The following is a 21,139-nucleotide window of genomic DNA, read 5'->3' as shown; positions in this document are numbered from 1 at the left end:
GGCTTCCCCAATCTTCAGGATTCAGCTCATATCCTATCTCTGTAAGAAGCTATTCTTGGTGTGTATACACACACACACAAACACACACACACACACACAAACATATGCCTTCCCTCTATAGTTATTTACCATGTATATACTGTGTATGTATGTAGGTGTATATACCTATATAATATAGTATATATACAGTGTATGTATACACACACACACAAAGTAATTTACATGTTGTATCACCCATTAAAATGTAAGAATGAGGAAAAGAGCCATATATTTCCTTTCTTTGTATCTTCAGCGTTCAGTATATCTGGGAACTTAGGTTAAAAGCTTCATAAATGCTTATGGGCTACTTGAGCTCATACCCTGGGCTCTGATTTAGTCAAACTGACTTTCTATCTCTTCCTCACACACATAACACACAACTCTCATCTCTGTGCCTTTATAATGTCTGTTTTATATGTCACTCCATGTCTGAAGTATGCCCCCTCTTTACTTCTGCCTTAAAGAATCCGTCTGACTTCAAGATAGAGCTCAAGCACAACTTTCCACATGCAGTCATTTCTGTTCTTCCCAACTGCTTATAACCTTCTTTTAATACTAGTTTATATTTCATAGTAATTTGAATTTATTTTCTCTGTGGAGAAGTGTGTACTTGTAAGGCTTCTCCTTTAGATTGTGAGAGTAGTAGTTGTTTTATTCTTTGTATTTATTTTTGTATTTATATATCTTTGTATTTATATACTTATATATAATATATATCTTTGTATTTATATACTTATATATTTATACACATTATATATTTATATATATTTCTATTATATATTTATATAAATTGTAAAATTATATAAATATATTTTATGTGTAGATTATATATAAATTTATATATAAATTATGTATAAATATATAAATTATAAAAATTATGTAATATATAAATATTATATATTTATATATATTATGTGTTTGTATGTATATATACATAATATAGTATATCTTTGTATTTATATAACTAATGTTTAAAATAGTACCTGACACATAGTAAGAATTTAATAAATGCTTGTTGATTGTTTGATGGCATTTGCATCAGTGTGAAAAGAAAGTGTCCAGAAGTATGATCAAGGTTCTTAGGGATTCACAATACTAGGGCTGCACTTACTCTGAGAACACCTAAAAAGTTTACTTCCTTCTTTTAGACTCTAGTATTTTACAAACACCTGGGGTAGAAATAATCTCCAGGAGTTCTCCTACCCACTGACCATTTCTCCAATTTATATTCTTATACAAATTTTCCTTAGTTTCAAAATCACTAACATATATTTATATATATATATGTTAGTGATTTTGATATATGTTAGTGATATAGATAGTTTCTTAGTTTCTCTCTCTCTCTAGTGAGAGAGAGAGAGAGCTTCATTTGACCCTTTCAACAATTTATGTATTAAGTACTACAGATGTGATGATGAGATTAAACCTACCCTGCCCATTTTTAGATTTAATCACCAAAAGTATAAACACCACCATTTAATTCTCAAGTGGGGAGGTCTGTAACCCATGTGTGCAAGAGTGGGTAAAGAATCAGAATTCACTAACTGCTCCCTGGGCAGTCCTAAGCAAAGCATTTGTTGAGATCAGACTAGTAAACTAAGAGGAAAGCACAGGAAGTGACACAAAAGAAGTGCCTTTAAAAGGAAGTAGCAACTTCCTGTAGTTCAGTTCTTGTTCATTTCTTGGAGCTAGAGCTCCAGTGGGAGACCCTATTTGCTGGACCTGAGACCTGAAACCTTGGTAAGACTTTTCTTAAATCTCTTCCTAGAACTACATGTGGTGAATGTAAAGACTGACTCTTCCCAGACTTCTCTGAAGGAACTCTCCTTTCAAGAGAGGCTCCATGACTAAAGCTTTTGCTTCATTCATCCTTAGCCCTCAGCCCTCAGCTCAAGGCTGAGCCTTCTCTGGCTGAGGACTAATTAGTCCTGCCTGAGTTGAGCCAGGGGACAAAGCAAATTACTTAGTGTGTTAGGTTAGTTATCTTTCCCTATCCTCTCTCTGATTTTCTTACTTTCACTCTCTCTTCTCATTTGTAAATAAACTACCATAAAAGTCACTTTTATTTGAAGTTTTTCATTAGGAATTGAACCAATTCCTTGGCAACCAAAAGTTTTGATATTCAGTCAGCCAAACCCTAATTTTTCCACTTTACACAGGTATTACTAACTTGATTATATAGATAAGGAAATTAAGGCCTACAGAGGTTAAGGGACTTGTCTATGATCACATAACTAGTAAAAGTAAGAGATAGGATTCAAACTTGGGTTACTCCTCACCTCAATCTGAGCATCCTTTCTGTTATACTACATTTCCTCCTCTATTTCTTTTTTAGACTCTTACCTTCGGTCTTAGAATTAATACTATAAATTAGTTCCAGGGAAGAAGAGTAGTAAGGGATTAAGTGACAATGGGGGTTAAGTGACTTGCCAGAGGTCAAAGAGTTAGGTAGTATCTATGCTTCCTATAAAAAAGAAAACATTACCCTTGGTCCCAAGGAATTTATAATATACTCTGGTGAAAAAATAAATTTTATACAAATTTTAAAAATTAAAAACAAAGATAGCATTACATATTGCTATAATAGAGGACTGATTGCATGATAAAGAATAGGCAAAAAAGGAGAAAGTTAACTGTCCAAGGACAGTGTTTATACAATATGAGAGAGCCCTATAAGATAAGGCCTCACATAAAAAAAATACTAGGTTATTGCATGTGCTATAGTGGCCAAAATGTTATTGTGACCTAAAGTTATGAGAAGCCATGTAAAAAACAAAGGAAGTTACACTGTCACTGTAAACTCCCTGGTCAGACCACAGCTGAAGTTTTTGGTCTAGTTTTAGGAAACATATCTACTTATTATGTCTTCTAATAAGCTCAGAGATATCCAGAAAAGGATAATGAACTAAAAAATGTCATGTAAATTGTTTGCAGGGACAGGGATGTTTATATAGGAAAAGAGAAGACTTAAAGGAAGACAAGCTAGCTATCTTAAAGTATTTGAAGGCCTGTGAAACAGAGGAAGAATCAGGTAATCTGCATGGTACCAAAAGACAGAACTAGAAGTAATGGGTAGAAAAAGGAAAGAAGTAGAGTTTATTAGCATTATTAGTTTACTATATGAGGTGAAATTTCCTAATAACTAGCACTATGCAAAAGTAAAATGGGCTACTTCTCCTCTTCCTAACTTCCTTATTTCTAGTAATTTTTTTTTTAAACCCTTGTACTTCAGTGTATTGTCTCATAGGTGGAAGCTTGGTAAGGGTGGGCAATGGGGGTCAAGTGACTTGCCCAGGGTCACACAGCTGGGAAGTGGCTGAGGCCGGGTTTGAACCTAGGACCTCCTGTCTCTAGGCCTGACTCTCACTCCACTGAGCTACCCAGCTGCCCCCTAACTTCCTTATTTCTAAATCAAGGGTATCACCACTCTTCAAGTCATCAAGGTTTACAACCTAGCAATCAGCCTTTACTCTTCACTTTCACTTATGCCTCATATCCAATTTGTTGCCATATTCTATTGAACATTCCACCTCCTTTCCACCCTTCATTATCCATCACCTTTTCTCTCCTCACACCACAACCACCCTAGTTCATGTACTCATCACCTCTAATCTAGACTAGTGCAGTATTTCCTTAATTGGTCTCCAATTATACAGACTCTTTCTTTACTGAACTGTCTTCCATAAGGCTACTAAATTGACATTATTTCAGTGCAACTCTGACAAAAAGCTCTGCTCAAAAAGCTGCAGTGAAGGCCTATTTCCTTTGGGTCAAAATGCAAACTTCTCTTTGTGGCATTTAAAGCCCTCTACAAACTAGCCTCAGCTCATCTTTCCAAGCTGACTGTATATTACTCTTCCTACCTAAAGCCATAACTAGGATAGAATAACTATGATTTAGATGCTAACCATCAAAATGTAACCTGTACTCCTCCAACAGCTAGAAAAATACCAAGGTTAATACCTGATTAGTGTGTAAATGGAATTAACTCTAGCAATCTGAACTGTTAATTCCTGGCGGCCACGTTTTAAATATATATCTATAAAATACCTAAATTTCCCTCTTAAATTTGCAAGAATATTTAAAATAGGAAGAAACTAGATAAGATTATATTATTAATAGCCATTCACAATAATAACTAATCTCCCTTAATACACAATTGAATTTGCCTTATCTGTATTGTGTTTTTTTTTTTTATACCCTTGTACTTCAGTGTATTGTCTCATAGGTAGAAGATTGGTAAGGGTGGGCAATGGGGGTCAAGTGACTTGCCCAGGGTCACACAGCTGGGAAGTGGTCTGTATTGTTTTCACAAAATTGAGTTCCAAAAACTTCACTTGAGAGCACCTTTCATGCTGCTTATCCCTAGCATGAACATTTCCAGCTAAAATTGTGGGTAGTTCATAGGCCCAAATGGTAAAGGGAGACCAATAAAGATAAAAGCTTTAAAAAGTTCACTAAGGCAGTGGACATAGAGAGAAGAAATGGAAGTCCGAGGACTATATTTTAAGATTCTAAAAAGATTAATAGGGGAGAGGTCATTAGAAAGTAGTAGGCAAAAAGTTAGCAAATATTTATTGAGAATTTGCTATGTGAAAGGTATCGTGGAAAACTAAAAATATTTAATGTCATGATCCCTGCATTCAAAGAACATGTCATCTCCTTGGGGAAATAAAATATAAACACATGAAAAAATAACTAACAGTATAAGAGATTCAAAAAGTAGTATTACATGATTAATTGCCAGGTGATTTTTACATAGCTAATTAGCACTATAAAAATTCATGAGAAGGAAAAAGCTGTCAACTTAAGTGGTCTGAGAAGGTGAAGAGAGATACAAAAATAATAAGAGCTAGATGTTATAGACTAGAATGGCAAAGTAGCAAGCAGATGTTCATGCTAATAGTAAAGGAAGAGAATGGAAAGTCACTGTGGAAATAAAGACCTGAACAAATTAAGGAATTAGGTAAACATTTAGCCCTACAGTTATTTCGATTATGATTAAAAACCATTGAGAAAAAAAACACTATCAGTACCTATAAATCTCAACGGTTAGAGACTAGAATCTTTAGTACATTTATAGATTACGTTGTCTTATGCAAGAGATCTTCCTTACAATAGAGGATTGGCATTCATTTGACCTATGACTTCTTCAAAGACAAGGTCATATTTCCCCAGTTATTTATCAATTAACATTATTATACAGAGTATTCCAAGTCTTGGTATAGTTTTAAGCTCTTAAAACAAAATTTAAGCTTTAGATTTTAATAGTTTATTTAGGCTATTCCATGATGCCATTTCCCTCATCTATCAATAGTTTATTTGAGCTACTAAGGCTCAAAACTACACTAAGACTTTTGGGAAACCTTTGTATAATTCTATACAAATTACATAACTGCAAGAAGTTATTCCCAATAAAATTCAATATGACTAAAGAAAACCATTAAAACTTCCTGATAATGTTGTATGTCATTTTATTTCCTTACCTCTAAAAACAGTCTTTAGTATGTATTCTCATGTATAATGTGTTCCATGGTCTTATGACAACAAAGGAAATAATTCACTATGAGACATTATGAGATAAGCACTTACCACAATAGGTATAAATAAGTTTGGAATCAATAAAACGAACTCTGAGATTATGGAGTACAGCAGGTTCATGAAGATAGCTGAGAGCTGTAAGATCATTTTCACCCACAAGAATATCAGGGTTCCGTAAGTGAGGCAATTCCTTTGTCTTTGAATCTAGGCGATATTCCAGATCCTGAAAATTAAAAAGGCAATACCTAAATATATTATTTCAATAAAAACAAAACTGTTTCCAATTTTTACCTATTTCTAACATGGGATTGCCCATTTCTGACACCTTCTAACACAACAGAAAATTGTTAGAATTGGTAAACCATGAAGCCAAATGCATCTTGTGGGTTCCTACCTTCCATAATTTTGTTCAAACCATTCTATCTGACAAGATCATTACCCTCTTTATGTGAATATTATCCAATCTTGTAAGCTCAAATCTTCTCAGACCACTTAAGTCCACAGCTTTTTCTTCTGTATGAATTTTCATTGCAGTAATTAGCTATATAAAAATCCATTGGCAATTAACCATATAATACTACTTTTTGAAATCTATTATACTGTTAGTTATTTTTTCATGTGTTTCTCTTTTATTCCCCCAAGGAGGCTGATTACATGTTCTTTAAATGCAGGAATCATGACATTAAATGTTCTTAATTTTCCATAATAACTTTCACATAGCAAATCCTCAATAAATATTTATAGATTGATTGGCTTCAGCTAAATATCTAAACCTAGGACAATTTTCTCCATCTACCCAGATTTAGATAGTGTGTTTTCTATATGTTGATTTTAACATCATCTTAAGCAAAAACCAAAAAGACAAATTTGAGATGAGAGAAGATAAAAATCATAAGAGGTATCCAAAGACAATACATGGAGTGCTTTTGATTTCCTGTATTTTGTATTATTCATGCTGCATATGCACTTCATTTGCATGGATAGTTACATTAAGTATACAACAATCTAGAAGGCAAAAAATTTATACTAGACCAAAAAGTAAAACTCCAAAACTTGGCTAAGCACACTGTATTCTCTCCAAGCTTAATGGCAACTTTTAGTTTCTGCAGTGTCTCCTCTTTAATATAATATCTTAGAATTTATAGCTTAAAGGTTATTTAAAGATCATCAGCAGTTGTCCAATCCATTCATTTTACAAGTGAGGAGGAAGGATGACAGAAAGTGACCTGTCCAATGTCGCACACATAATCAACATCAGAGTACCCAAAGCCTAGTGACTGAGTAAAGACAGAAAATATTACCTTGCCTCCCTCGAGACGTAGCTGAAGCACTTTATCTCCTGGTTTATAATCTTTGAGCAGCTCTGCTGATTTCCAGACTTCTTCAGGATCAGGTATCCAAACCCTGGCAAACTGTAAGACAAAACAATAATTTAGCCAACTGCTCAGAAAAAGAAATATAATTTATTTACAATTACCATTTGAGAATAAGTCAATATGAACTTAAATTTTTCAAGTATTGGAATTAACTTTTTATCCCCAATATCATCCTCCACAAATGTTATTAAATTTTTTAATGCACATCAGGAACATTTGAAATTATATAGTTTGATCTTACTTTACCAATTAGTTTTGCTAGGTCTAAAATTAAATAGTTTCACTTTATTTTGTCCATTACCTATATTGCTAAAATGTAGCATGTAAAGTAAAAATTGGCATATTAATTCATACTGTCTAGGTATTTACAATGTCTAATATGATTGGGCTAAAATGTTCTGTGCTTCATTAAGAGATGCGGGGGGCAGCTGGGTAGCTCAGTGGATTGAGAGTCAGGCCTAGAAACAGGAGGGTCCTAGGTTCAAATCCAGCCTCAGACACTTCCCAGCTGTGTGACCCTGGGCAGGTGACTTGACTCCCATTGCCCACCCTTACCATTCTTCCACCAAGGAACCAATACACAGAAGTTAAGGGCTAAAAAAAAAAAAAGAGAGATGCCTTATGATAAAAATCCATCTAAATATTTCTTAAATTTGAAGATAAAAGTTCTTCAAAATAGTTATAATTACACAAATTCAAGAACCATAAAATGAATTTATATAAAATAAAAATAACCAAGATTTGGGAGCAGCTGGGTGGCTCAATGAACTGAGATCCAGGCCTAAAGACGGGAGGTCCCAGGTTCAAATCTGGCCTCAGATACTTTCTAGCTGTCTGACCCTGGGCAAGTCACTTAACCCTCATTGCCTAGGCCTTACTGTTCTTCTGCCTTGGAACCGAAACACAGTATTGATTCTAAGATGGAAGGTAAGGGTTTTAAAAAAATAATAACCAAGACAAAATTTAACAAAGGAAGACTAATTTTAAAAGTCCTCTGAATGGGGATGCACATTTTTTATTATATATATATATATTATATATATTATATAGACCAGGGTTCTTAATTATTTTTGTAACAAGTATAATCTTTTACCAAGTCTTTTACCCTTTTACCAAGTATAATCTGTAGCTGCCTTCTCAGAATGTTTTAAAATGCATAAAATCGAATACTTTGAATTACAAAAGGAAGCCAGTTTGATTGAAATACAATTACTGAAATTTTTTTAAAGTTCATAGACCTCAAGTTAAGAAACCTGGGGATAAAATGTAGATGACTACAATCAAGATTAAAATTACAAAGCACCAGGGGGAAACTAGGTAGCTGAATGGACAAAGAACTAGGCCTGGAGATGAAAGGTCCTGGGTTCAAATCTGGCCTCAGATACTTCCCCCAGCACTGTGACCCTGGGCAAGTCATTTAACCCCTGTTGCCTAGTCCTTACCATTCTTTTGCCTTAGAACTGATATGTAGTAGTAATTCTAAGATGTAAGGTAAGGTTTAAAAAATAAATAAATATGAAATTACAAAGCACCAAAATAAGATCATTATATATATATATATGCATGCATATATATATATATATATATATACACACACACTGCTTTAAATTTTGCAAAGAGCTTTCTTTACATATATTATCTCATTTGATACTACCCTGATAATCCAATCCTACAACACAAATATAGCTGCCTTCAATGTCTTGCCAGCCTAGTATCAAGACAACTTTAAACTACAAAATTTCTATCTCTTCTATTCATGTCCAGCAAAAGGATTTTGTGAAAGAAATCATCAAAAAAATTCTCTAAGATAAGAAGATGTTAAAACAGAAGTGAGAGTTGGCAGTGTGGTATTGGAAATTTGGGGGTCCTTGAACTAGTTTTGAGATCTCTGATCTAAATAAGGAAGTTTAGGAGTCTTTTTCAAACTACATTTCCCATTATTCCTGGCTTGTGTAATCATGTAGACAGGAAGTGTAATCATAGAGATAGAAGGAATAAATAGTGAGTGACTGGATGGGCACTTGCTCTTTTGGTGATTTGGAGAGGAGCAGGATGGGAAAGGGAGGTAACAGGACACGGGTCTTTTAAAATGACTCTTAGTATGGCATGTGGCTTCATTTTTCTAATGGCTACCAATAAATCCTTTAAAACCCTAATATTTTTAAATCTATCCTTTTATATCCATTTTATCTCCTACAGCAGTAAAAGTCAAACAGAAATCAAGACACAGTTTTGATCCTGAGGATGGAAGTTGGCAATATAAGATGAATAAATAAGACACATGCCACTGTGCTAATTCAGGTGCATTGATAGCAAGCCAGATTCAACTAGCAAGATGAGATAAGAGACCTGATAAAAGTGGTCCAAGCCAAAGACAGCAGTTAGGAGGTTAGGACAAAAATATTCTACAATAAATATATAGGTATTGAGCTAGATATGAATATGGATGAGTTGCCGAGACTAGATTAAGCATAGACAAGGCAGTGAGATATGCAGAATGAAACACGCAAGTCTTTTTTTTTTTAAGTTTTATTTAATTAATTTAGGGCATTTTCCATGGTTATAGGATTCATGTTCTATCCCTTCTCTCCTCCTACCCCCTCCCATAGCCGAAGCACAATTCCACTGGGTTTTACAAGTGTCATTGATCAAGACCTATTTCCATAGTATTGATATTTGTGCTAGGGTGCTCATTTTTAGTCAATATGCGTAATTATATCCCCAACCTCCCATGTGATCAGGCAGTTGTTTTTCTTCTGTGTTTCTACTCCCACAGTTCTTCCTCTGAATGTGGATAGTGTTCTTTCTCATAGGTCCCTCATAGTTGTCCTGGATCATTGCATTGTTGCTAGTAGAGAAGTCCATTACATTTGATTGTACCACAGTGTATCAGTCTCTATGTACAATGTTCTTCTGGCTCTGCTCCTTTCACTCTGCATCAATTCCTGGAGGTCTTTCCAGTTCACATGGAATTCCTCCAGTTCATTATTGCTTTGAGCACAATAGTATTCCATCACCAGCAGATACCCCAATTTGTTCAGCCATTCCCCAATTGAAGGACATACCCTCATTTTCCAGTTTTTTGCCACCACTAAGAACGTGGCTATAAATATTTTTGTACGTGTCTTTTTCCTTATGATCTCTTTGGGGTATAAACCCAGCAGTGGTATGGCTGGATCAAAGGGCAGGCAATCTTTTATTGCTCTTTGGACACAGCTCCAAATTGCCATCCAGAATGGTTGGATCAATTCACAAGTCCACCAGCAATGCATTAATGTCCCAATTTTGACACATCCCCTCCAACATTTTTTACTTTCCTTTGCTATCTGATAGGTGTGAGGTAGTACCTCAGAGTTGTTTTGATTTGCATTTCTCTAATTATTAGAGATTTAGAGCACTTTTTCATGTGCTTATTGGTAGTTTTGATTTCTTTTATCTAAAAATTGCCTATTCTCATCCCTTGCCCATTTATCAGTTCGGGAATGGTGAAACACACAATTCTGAGATGAAAGGACACTTTAAGATTCCTTTTCATGAATTTCTATTGGCCAAATATTTTGCTTTTCATGCCACTTATTTATTTTGTACCATCAAAATGCAAGTGTTAATGTCTCAAAGCCTCCCAAATTGTAAGGGAAAGGTAGAATTTTCAAATTCTGTGCGGTATCATGTCTTGTTACAGCTCTGTTGTGTTGAAATTATCCAAGTAAAAGGACATATAATTTTTGCTTTGTATTTTCCCCCACCTCCAATTCTATCCTCTTGGCACATTGCAAAAATGGGTTTTTAGCAACATAAGTACAAATAAACAAAAATTTAGTGATGACAAAATTCTATAGGAATTGCCTAGATGTGAAATCAAGAACTCCAGCTCTGACATGTACTATTTGTGTAACTCTAAACAAATAACAACATTTCTGAGTTTGTTGCCTCATCAATTTTTTATGTAGTTCAGACACTCTCTACATCTGCTTATGGAAACCCTCACTGTGACAGCTCCTCATTATTATGCTCTATATTAAACCAAATTACTTCAAAGTTCCATTTATGCAAGTTCATTTATAAATTCTCAGTTGAAAAAAGTAATCTTAATGATTTGAACTCAAATCTTCCCCACTCTAAGCCTAGAATTTTACATACTATACCACCTAGCTGCCCTGAAGATAGTATTACTGCCTGTATAACCTTTAGCAACTTACTTAAACTTTCTTAACTTTTCTAACATTTCTAAACATTTCTAAAATGACTGCTGTGAGGCCAAGTTGGAATAAATAATTTCTAACACTTCTACTTTTAAGTTGTGTTATTTAACGTGTCAACCCACAAACTTTGAGACTGATTGAAGTACTGATTCTAGAATCATAGAAATGTCTGGTACAGTCACTCAGAGTCTTCCAGACATTCATTCTCTAATTCTTATAGATGCTTACTCATAATATTATTTACTGAACATCTTGAACCTCAAGATAGTTAAAAATTTGGGAATCTCAGTGGAAATAAAAGGGGTCACAGAGCCTAGAACCATGCAGCCAGGATCATTAGCACCAGAACTCATTTATTAGACAATCGCAATAAATATAAATTACTCATACTGATAATTTCATGTTTTAATTGGGATGAGATATGGGACAAGAGGATATGGCACTTGGGGAACTAGGAGGGGTAACTAATGAAGAAAAAAGGCACAAAAAATACAAATTTGAAAAATTTCAAGAGCAAATTTCAGTCACTTCATTTCTTTTCTATGAGAACCACTGGAAACAGAAATAATTTTGTCTTGCACTTATATGAATCTTAAGAAAAATGCCTTTTAACTCTACAATTCAAACAAATATTGTTTCATATATGTTGTGATTTTTTTTAAATAAACCCTTACCTTCCATCTTGGAGTCAATACTGCATATTGGCTCCAAGGCAGAAGAGTGGTAAGGGTTAGGCCAGTGGTTCCCAAACTTTTTTGGCCTACCACCCCCTTTCCAGAAAAAATATTACTTAGTACCCCCTGTCACATACTATCACCTCCCCCTTACAGTTATTCACCGCCCCCAAATGCACCTGTGGCCATCACCTCTCCTCTGGATCGCTGTGGCACCCACCAGGGAGTGGTGGCGCCCACTTTGGGAATCACTGGGCTAGGCAATGAGGGTCAAATGACTTGCCCAGGGTAACAAAGCTAGGAAGTGTCTGACGCCAGATTTGAACCTAGGACCTCCCATCTCTAGGCTTGGCTCTCAATCCACTGAGCTACCCAACTGCCCACTTTTGTGATTTTTTTAAAGAGAAAAAATATACTAATTTTGTCATGAAGATTTAGTCTGAGGATACATTAATCATGGCATTGCTGAAAAACAAAGCAGATATTAAGATAAATGCATTTCTTCTAGAGAAGCTGAATATGTCTCACCTGGTTATATGCATCAAAATCTTAAGCAATCAATCAATTAACATTTAATAAGAACTTATTATATACCAAGAGTTGTGATAGTCCTTTCATAAAGTAAGTTGTTCAGAATAAGGATCTGCTTCAAAAGACCTTTAGGAAGATAATAATGAAAAAACCTTCCAAATGATACAAAAAATTATATATCCAGCCCTAGGAATTATGTGAAATTTGCCCACAGACAAAGGAAAAAGTACAAGGGATAAATTGTTAGGAACCCAAATATTGCTTGTACATATTGTGCACTGAATAAATTTAAAATTAAACAGAGTTCAAATTTCTAATCTGGTACTGCAGTTATTTTTACCTTATGAAAAAAACAGCCTGCAAATTAACTGATAGAAGTGTTATATCACCATAAAGTAGCAGTAACTACTTCTTTTTCAAGAGTTTTATGTGAAGCAGCAGAGCTTTAAGATGAATATTTTTAGGTACTGTGGTTCCTTAATATTCCTATGAAGACTATTTTTGGAACTAGGTCTTACTCAACAAGCACAAAGCTTCAACCTGAACATGGGTGAAAAGAACTATTTCCACTGAAGGTTCCTTTGAAAATACTTCCTAACTATGGTTGGAAAAGCAGTTGGGGATTGATATCTTTCTTGCCAAGATGAGGTACCAAGGTTCAAATCAATTCATCAAACATTAAGTAAGCATTTGCTAGGTGCCAGCTGCTGTGCTACGTCTGGGAATGTGGAGACCAAAACAACAAATAATCCCTACCTTCAAGACACTTCCAGTCTATTTAGGGAAAACAGCATGTATACAGATAAATACATACAAAATAAGTTGTGTTCATTGCCACATAGAGGGAATTTGGGGAAGTAAAGGTGTTCATCGCCTGCCTTATTGTTAAGATAGACAAATGGCCAAACACTTCCTAGAATGGGCATTTGTTTGCTAAAAGTACTAATGGTATATATATGCCTTACTGCCCAGTTTTTACAAGGAAGATTTTATTGCATGGATGAATCATAACATTAAATGGTTTTAAACCTAGAAGATGCCTTAATAACCATATATTTAAAGCCTGAAAGGACATTGGAGGTTATCGAGCTTAACCTTCATTTTATAGATTAAGAAATTAAGGCCCATAGAGGTTAAGTGAGTTGCCCAAGTCACACAATGACAATTAACAGAGCTGTGATCTGAATTCAGTGCCTCTGATTTCAAATCCAGTGTTCCATATACCATATGTGTAAATGCCTCCAGTTGTATAGTTTCATGTTGCATCTTGTTTTTGAGAAATATAGTCCCTATGAAATACTATTGGTCATAAGAAATGACAATCAGAATCAGTTCATAAAAACCTGGAAAGACTTGTATGACTGATGCAAAGTAAAGTGAGCAGAACCAGAAGAACAGTGTATACAGTAACAGAAATAGTGAAGGACTAAACTATTATTAGCAAAACAAGGTTCTAAGATAACTCCAAGGGACTCATTATGAAAAATGGAATTCATAGCCAAAGAAGGAACCATTAAGAATGTGACTGCATATCAAAGCATGGCATCATTTACTTTATTCCCTTCATGAGTATTTTGTTGACCATGTGATATACTTCTTTCTCGGCAAAAGGAATATGGAAATACGTATTGCATGAAAGCACTGATATAATAACAGAGATCAAACTAGTTACTACCTTTGGGTGGAGTGTGTATGGAGAATCTGAATCACTAAATGTCAATTAACAATTGTCAAGAATTGTTTCTACATGCATTTGAGAAAAATTGTTAAAAGTTAAAATTTTAAAAGTGGAAAAGAAGAATGAAGCCTAACCCCTATATATATCTAAAGGTTTGATTATCCAACCTAACCCTTAGTAAGATTTACATTTTCCTACAATTTGTTTTTATACCCAGACACATTACATTTCCCAAGTCACTTATATACTCAATTCTAAAAAATTTTCATGAATTAAAACTTAATTAAAAATTCTATTTAAAGCTAACTTAAATTTCATTAATTTCTCAGTAATTCTTAATAACTATCACCATTTTTTCCTATGAAATTTGCTTTAAAAAGGAAATTCTCATTCAGACTAAATATCTACAGAAAGAAGTGCATAACTTTTTTCTAGTGCCACTGACAGGGTGTTAATAAGAGCTTAACACCTTTACAGACATCTTCAGAACTGCCAAAGCTGGCATTAAAGAAAGGAGCTAAAATAATCTTCCTCCAGAAATTTCCTTTGAGTGACTAGAAGAAAGTTCAATTTTTCTTTACATAATGCTTATATTGCTTTTGTTGCTAATAGCCTAGAATGTCCACAAAGCTAAGTGTGAGTTTAGATTTGCAATAAATGCTAAGGATAAGAAAAAAGCTTTTTCTTCTGGCCATGTCGGGAGCCAAAAAAATGTCAAGGAAAGAACAAGACCTCTTCTCAGGTTGAATGAGATGGCTAAATGAGCATTCAAGAAAAAGTTCTTATTTTGCTTTTGATTTTCTATCAGAGAAAATAATCTTCACATTAGGAAGGACCGAAGGAAAGTGGTCCCCAGGAAATTGAAACCCCAAATATGTGAGATTATGGTAAAATATTACCTAACTACACTCAAAGAACTTAAAGGTCATCCAGTCCAGTGAACTAGATGTCAGGGTCTAAAATGAAAATTTGTGGTCATGATTGTTCAATAACTGTCAATAATATTTGAAGAATTTTTAGAAATCAGAGAGGTATAAAGCAGTTAGCAATCTTACTTCAGTTTTCAAAAAGGGCAAGGTGGACACTTACATTTTCATTAATGAGTTTATTAACTGGGAGGAGGCATGATATGGTAAAAAGAACTCTGTACTCTGTATTTGGAGTCAAAACGTCAAATCCAGTCTCTGCCAATTAACTTCCTGTGTAATCTTTGGAAAGTTATTTCACTTCTATGAGGCCCAGAATTGGCAGAAATGGAAAAATATATGAAAAAAATTCACTGAAAAGAAATACTTAAAAGGCAACTATACAGAAAGAGAGAGACAAAAATTCACTGAGGAAAAGATTTCTTTAAAAAGTAGAATTGACCAAATGGAAAAGGATATACAAAACCTCACTCAAGAAAATCATACCTTAAAAATTAGAATTGGCCAAGTAGAAGCTAACAGACATCAAGAAATACTCAAAATCAAAAGAATGAAAAAAAGAAAATATAAAATGTCTCATTGGAAAAAAAAAAAACCTGGAAAATAAATCCAGGAGAGACGATCTAAGAATTATTGAACTACCTGAAAGCCATGATTGAAAAAAAAAAAGAGCTTAATATTATCATTCAGTAAATCATCAACCATGGGAAAATACCCTTAATTAATTAGTAAATAAATGAATTTATTGGAATTTTTAAAAAAGATATCATCAAGGAAAACTGCTCTGATATTCTAGAATCAGAAGGTAAAATAGAAATTAAAAGAATCCACATATCACCTCCTGAAAGAGATCCCAAAAAGATAACTCCCAGGAGTATTATAGCCAAATTCCAGAACTCCCAGGTCAAGGAAAAAATATTGCAAGCAGCCAAAAAGAAACAATTCAAATATTGTGGAGCCACAATCAGGATAACACAAGACTTAGCAACTTCTACATTAAGGTATCAGAGGGTTTGGAATATGATATTCCAGAGGACAAAGGAGCTAGAACTTCAACGAAAAATCCCTTATCCAGCAAACTGAGTATAATCTTTCAGGGAGGAAATTGGGTATTCAATTAAATAAAGGACTTTCAAAAATTCCTAATTAAAAGGCCAGAATTGGATGGAAAATTTGACTCTGAAACATAAGACTCAAGAAGTATATAAAAGTAAAAAGGAAAGAAAAATCAAAAGGCATTCAATAAAACTAAATTGTTTATATACCTACTTGGGAAGATGATTCATGTAACTCCTTAGAACTTTGTTATTATTAGGGCAGTTAGAAGGAGTATACAGACAAAGGGAAAGGATAGGAGTAGAATATGATGTTAAAATAATTTTAAAAAATCAAATTAAGGAATAAGAAAGAGGAATGCATTGGGAGAAGTGGGAAGGGAAAAATAGAATGGGTTAAATTATTTCACATAAAAGAGACATAAAAGAACTTTTACAATGGAGGGAAATATAGGGAAAGTAGGGAGGAAAGGGCATGAACCTTACTTTCATCAGAATAGGTTCAATGAGAGAACACACACAATCATTTGGGTATACAAATCTATATTACCCTAAGGTAAGTAGGGTGGGAAGTAGATAAGAGAATATGGGTGAGGCTGACAGAAAAGAGGGTAAATTGGAGGATTTGATAGTCAGAAACTAACTAGGGGGGCAAATAGGATGGACAGTAATCATAATGGTACAAAATTTTTTAAATAATAATAACAGCCTCATTTCCCAAATACATAGAGAAATTAATCAAATCTATAATACAAATCATTCCCCAAATGATAAATGGGGAAAGGATATGAAGAGGCAGTTCTCAGACAAGTAATTAAAGCTCTCTATAGTCATGCAAAAAAATGCTCTAAATCACAACAAATTGAAACAACTCTGAGGTATCACCCCACACCGATTAAATTGATTATTATGACTGAAAAGGAAACTGGCAGAACCTGGGGGAATATTGGAAAATTGAGAAAATAACGGACTGTGAGGGAGTGGTGAACTTATTCAAATATTCTGAAGAGCAATTTCAACCTATGCCCAAAGAGCTAGAAAATAGTAAATACCCTTTAATCCATTACTAGGTTTATATCTCAAAGATATAAAATATTTATATAAAAATATTAAGGCAGCTCTTTCTGTGGGGACAAAGAATTAAAAAGTGAGGGGATACCCATCAATTGGGAAATGGCTAAGGTATATGATTATATAAGTATATGATTATAATGGACTACTACTGTGCTGTAAGAAATGTGCAGGACGATCTCAGAAAAACCGGGAAAGATTTACACAAAATGAAGCAGAGTTAAGTAAGCAGTACCAGGAGTACATTGTACACAGTTACAGAAAATACTGTACAATGAATAACTGTAATAACATAGCTATTCTCAGTAATACAATGATCCAAAACAATCCCAAAGGACTCATGATAAAAAGTACCATCTGCTTTCAGAGAAAGAATTAAGAGTCTGAATCCAGATGAAAGCAAACTTTTTTCACTTTGTTCATTAATTTTTTTTGTTTGAGTTTCCTTCCATGAAAAGATTACCAGGGAAAAATATTTTCCATGATTGCACATGCAAAATCCATATGAGCCCGGCCAAGATGTCTGACATGGAGGATGATTTTATGTGCGATGATGAGGAGGACTACGACCTGGAATACTCTGAAGACAGTAACTCTGAACCAAATGTGGATTTGGAAAACCAGTACTACAATTCCAAAGCATTGAAGGAAGATGACCCAAAAGCAGCATTAAGCAGTTTCCAGAAGGTTTTGGAGCTTGAAGATGGATTTACTGCAGGAATTCTATGAAACAACACTGGAAGCTCTGAAAGACTCTAAGAATGATAGGCTGTGGTTTAAGACAAACACAAAGCTTGGAAAATTATATCTAGAACGAGAAGAATATGGAAAGCTTCAAAAAATTTTGCGCCAGTTGCATCAGTCATGCCAGACGGATGATGGAGAAGATGACTTAAAAAAGGGTACACAATTATTGGAAATTTATGCATTAGAAATTCAAATGTATACTGCACAGAAAAATAACAAAAAACTTAAAGCATTGTATGAACAGTCACTGCACATCAAGTCAGCCATCCCCCATCCACTGATCATGGGTGTCATTAGAGAATGTGGTGGTAAAATGCACTTAAGAGAAGGTGAATTTGAAAAGGCTCACACTGATTTTTTTGAAGCATTCAAGAATTATGATGAATCAGGGAGTCCCAGATGAACCACTTGCTTAAAATATTTGGTCTTAGCAAATATGCTAATGAAATCGGGAATAAATAAATCCATTTGACTCTCAGGAGGCAAAGCCCTATAAAAATGATCCAGAGATTCTAGCGATGTCGAATTTAGTAAGTGCCTATCAGAATAACGACATCACTGAATTTGAGAAGATTCTGAAAACAAATCACAGCAACATCATGGACGATCCCTTCATAAGGGAGCACATTGAAGAGCTTTTGCGAAACATCAGAACACAAGTGCTTATAAAATTAATTAAGCCTTACACAAGAATACATATTCCTTTTATTTCAAAGGAATTAAACATAGATGTAGCTGATGTGGAGAGCTTGCTGGTACAATGCATATTGGATAACACTATTCATGGCCGAATTGATCAAGTCAACCAGCTCCTTGAACTGGATCATCAGAAGAGGGGTGGTGCCCGATATACTGCACTAGATAAATGGACCAACCAGCTAAATTCTCTCAACCAAGCTATAGTCAGTAAACTGGCTTAACAGAGAACAAGCTTTTACAAGACATACTTAAGGCAACAGTGCAGTGATGTAAACCTTAAAAGAACTGGGAATGGCAAAACTACTGTCGGTTGATGTGCCCTGAAAATTATTGGAGTTATGGCAGAAGTGCTTTTTTGATCAGCTGATTTGTGTTTTGCTGCTGCATTTATCCCAAGAAAAACAGCTTTAATCTCCAGAAGAAAACCAAAATGCCATGGGATTTATGCTGTATTGACATCTTGCCCTAAACAAACAACATCATAGTAATTTGTCATGGGCAACTAATGACCAGAGAGAAGATTTTTGTCATGATTTTAAATACACTGACACGTTACTGTTGGTTAAATTTAAACATGTTTTACCTGCAGAAATTCTCTCACAGAAATAACCTGCAATAACTTGAAATGCATACCCTTTTGAACACTTCCTTTTCTCATGTATAAATTAAAATGTTTGCTGCATTTTGCAAAATGTCAATTCTCCAAAAATGTGTCCGTATATTTCTGTACCTGCAGTGTAGTAAAGGTTTAGACGAAACCCCATAATGATAGTGGCATACTGTCACTTAGGTTTCAAGCAGCAAAATAAACAGTGCAGCTCAGAAATTGTAAAAAAAAAAAATCCATATGAGATTGCTTACCATTTCAGTGGGGGTAAGAGGGAAGAAAGGAGAGAATTTGAGATTCAAAAAAAATTTTTAAAGGTTGGAAACTTTTCACATACAATGGGAAGGACAAAAGAAAATTTAAAAAATAAAATAAAATATGATGTTCATTATCAAATACAATATTCCAGCTACACTCTAAATAGGAAACAGTGCTATGGGACTATCATTTCCCTATGCTTGAGCTCTCTTAGTTGCCACACCACACTGTTGAAACAATTTGAAATTGTAATCCATCAAAAAGTACCTCTTTTTCAGACAAACTGCTGTCTAGCCAAATCTCCCATTCTGCATTTGTAAAGATGATTTTTGTACCTAAGTGTAGGGCTTGACATTATTCTTATCCTCATCTTATTAAATTCAGCTTATTGTTCTAGTGTATCAAGATCTCTGAATACTATATCTAGCATATTAGCTGTCATTCTAAACTTTGTGCTTAAATGAAAAATGTATAAGTACTAAATCTATGCTTTTATCTAAGTCATGATAAAAATTTTAAAATATATAACCCCTCTTTCTTGGCCTACATAGCCCACGTAACTAATAATATTAGTGAAGGGCAAGATATAGGCTTGTTGCTCCACATTATGGCTCTTGTCCATTGCTCCAGCTCCCTTTGGTCTAAACAACTCTCCCACTGACCTGCCACTGCTGCTGCTTTGTGTTCTTGAAGTATCTATATTGGTTCAAAAATTCCTTCCCACTCTACTACTGCTGCTATCTAGTGCCATATCTGGGACCATGTGATTGCCTAAGGAAGGTTCTTACAGATGTACATCATTCCCGTCAAGTCTGAATTTATGTAGTTCCTTTCCTTTTTGAATTAATATCTACGGCTTAACCAAGATGGTGGAGTAGAAGCATGCAAAGCTAGAACCACTCAAAGAATCTTCTCAAAGCAACCTTAAAGTAACATGTCAAAATGAATTGTCACAGGAGTGATAGAACCAACAAGGGGACAGAGTGAAGCAACTCTCATGCAGAAAACAAATTGGAAGGTAGGTGGAAAAGTTCTGTTTCACTAGAGAGAGAGGGGAGTACAGCAGGCAGCAAAGATGCACCAAGGATTACAATCCACCCACTCCCAACCTACTTACTGCTCCAGGTTCTGAACCTGGACCCAAGCCAACTTTGAGATCCTGAGACCCTGCCTAAGGCAACAGCAGAGTACCCTACACCCACCCCTTGAACTTCCAAGTGCTAGCACAAGCTAGGGGCCCCAAGCTCCACTGTAGGTCATTCCACAGTGCATTGGGCTGGTGTAAGCCAGAGTGAACTCTGAGTCCCTGCCCAAGTATGCACTGAGACCCCAAAGCCTAGGGAAAGGCCGTCTTCAGGATACCTGGCCTGTGTAAGCCCAGAGTGAGGCCCAGAGCCCATGCCCAGGCTTTAGGTAAGGCCCTGAGTCCTAGCACAAGGTATCTCAAAGTGTACTAGAGGAGACTGAATCAGCAGCAGGAGGTGGCTCACAGAGCATCATACCACCTTAGAAGAACTGAAACTTGCAGAAGCCCAGAAATAGAGCTGAGAGTAGCAGCAAGGAAAAACTTCAGTTAAAGAGAGTGCCCCCACTACCCTAAGAAAAGGGCCCATCTTTAAGACACAAGTCAAAGTAAAAAAAAAAAAAAAAAAAAAGCTAGGAAAATGAGCAAACAGCAAAAAAAAAAAAAATATTATGGAAATAAAGAAGAGTAAAACACAGATTCAGTAGGGAT

At 35.0% G+C, this 21,139-nt stretch overlaps 1 protein-coding gene and 1 pseudogene across 1 annotated transcript in view; one reads left to right on the top strand and one right to left on the bottom strand.

Annotated features, from left to right (window-relative positions):
• Positions 1-13,629, bottom strand: part of MYO5A (myosin VA) — a 145,041-nt gene extending 131,412 nt beyond the window's left edge. Inside the window, exons 1-3 of the mRNA XM_044660044.1 lie at positions 13,588-13,629; positions 6,882-6,992; positions 5,632-5,803 (exon numbers count right to left, since the gene is read on the bottom strand). Coding sequence (XP_044515979.1) covers positions 5,632-5,803; positions 6,882-6,992; positions 13,588-13,629 — 325 coding nt within the window. The remainder of the gene's footprint in view (positions 1-5,631; positions 5,804-6,881; positions 6,993-13,587) is intronic.
• Positions 13,630-17,612: 3,983 nt separating this feature from the next.
• On the top strand, positions 17,613-18,760 carry LOC123235992 (annotated as a pseudogene).
• Positions 18,761-21,139: the final 2,379 nt, after the last annotated feature.

This window comes from Gracilinanus agilis, chromosome 2 (assembly GCF_016433145.1).
Source record: "Gracilinanus agilis isolate LMUSP501 chromosome 2, AgileGrace, whole genome shotgun sequence".
In the NCBI taxonomy this organism is placed as follows: Eukaryota; Metazoa; Chordata; class Mammalia; order Didelphimorphia; family Didelphidae; genus Gracilinanus; species Gracilinanus agilis.
Note: the sequence above shows the minus strand (reverse complement) of the source record. Positions and strands in the feature narration are given on the sequence as shown.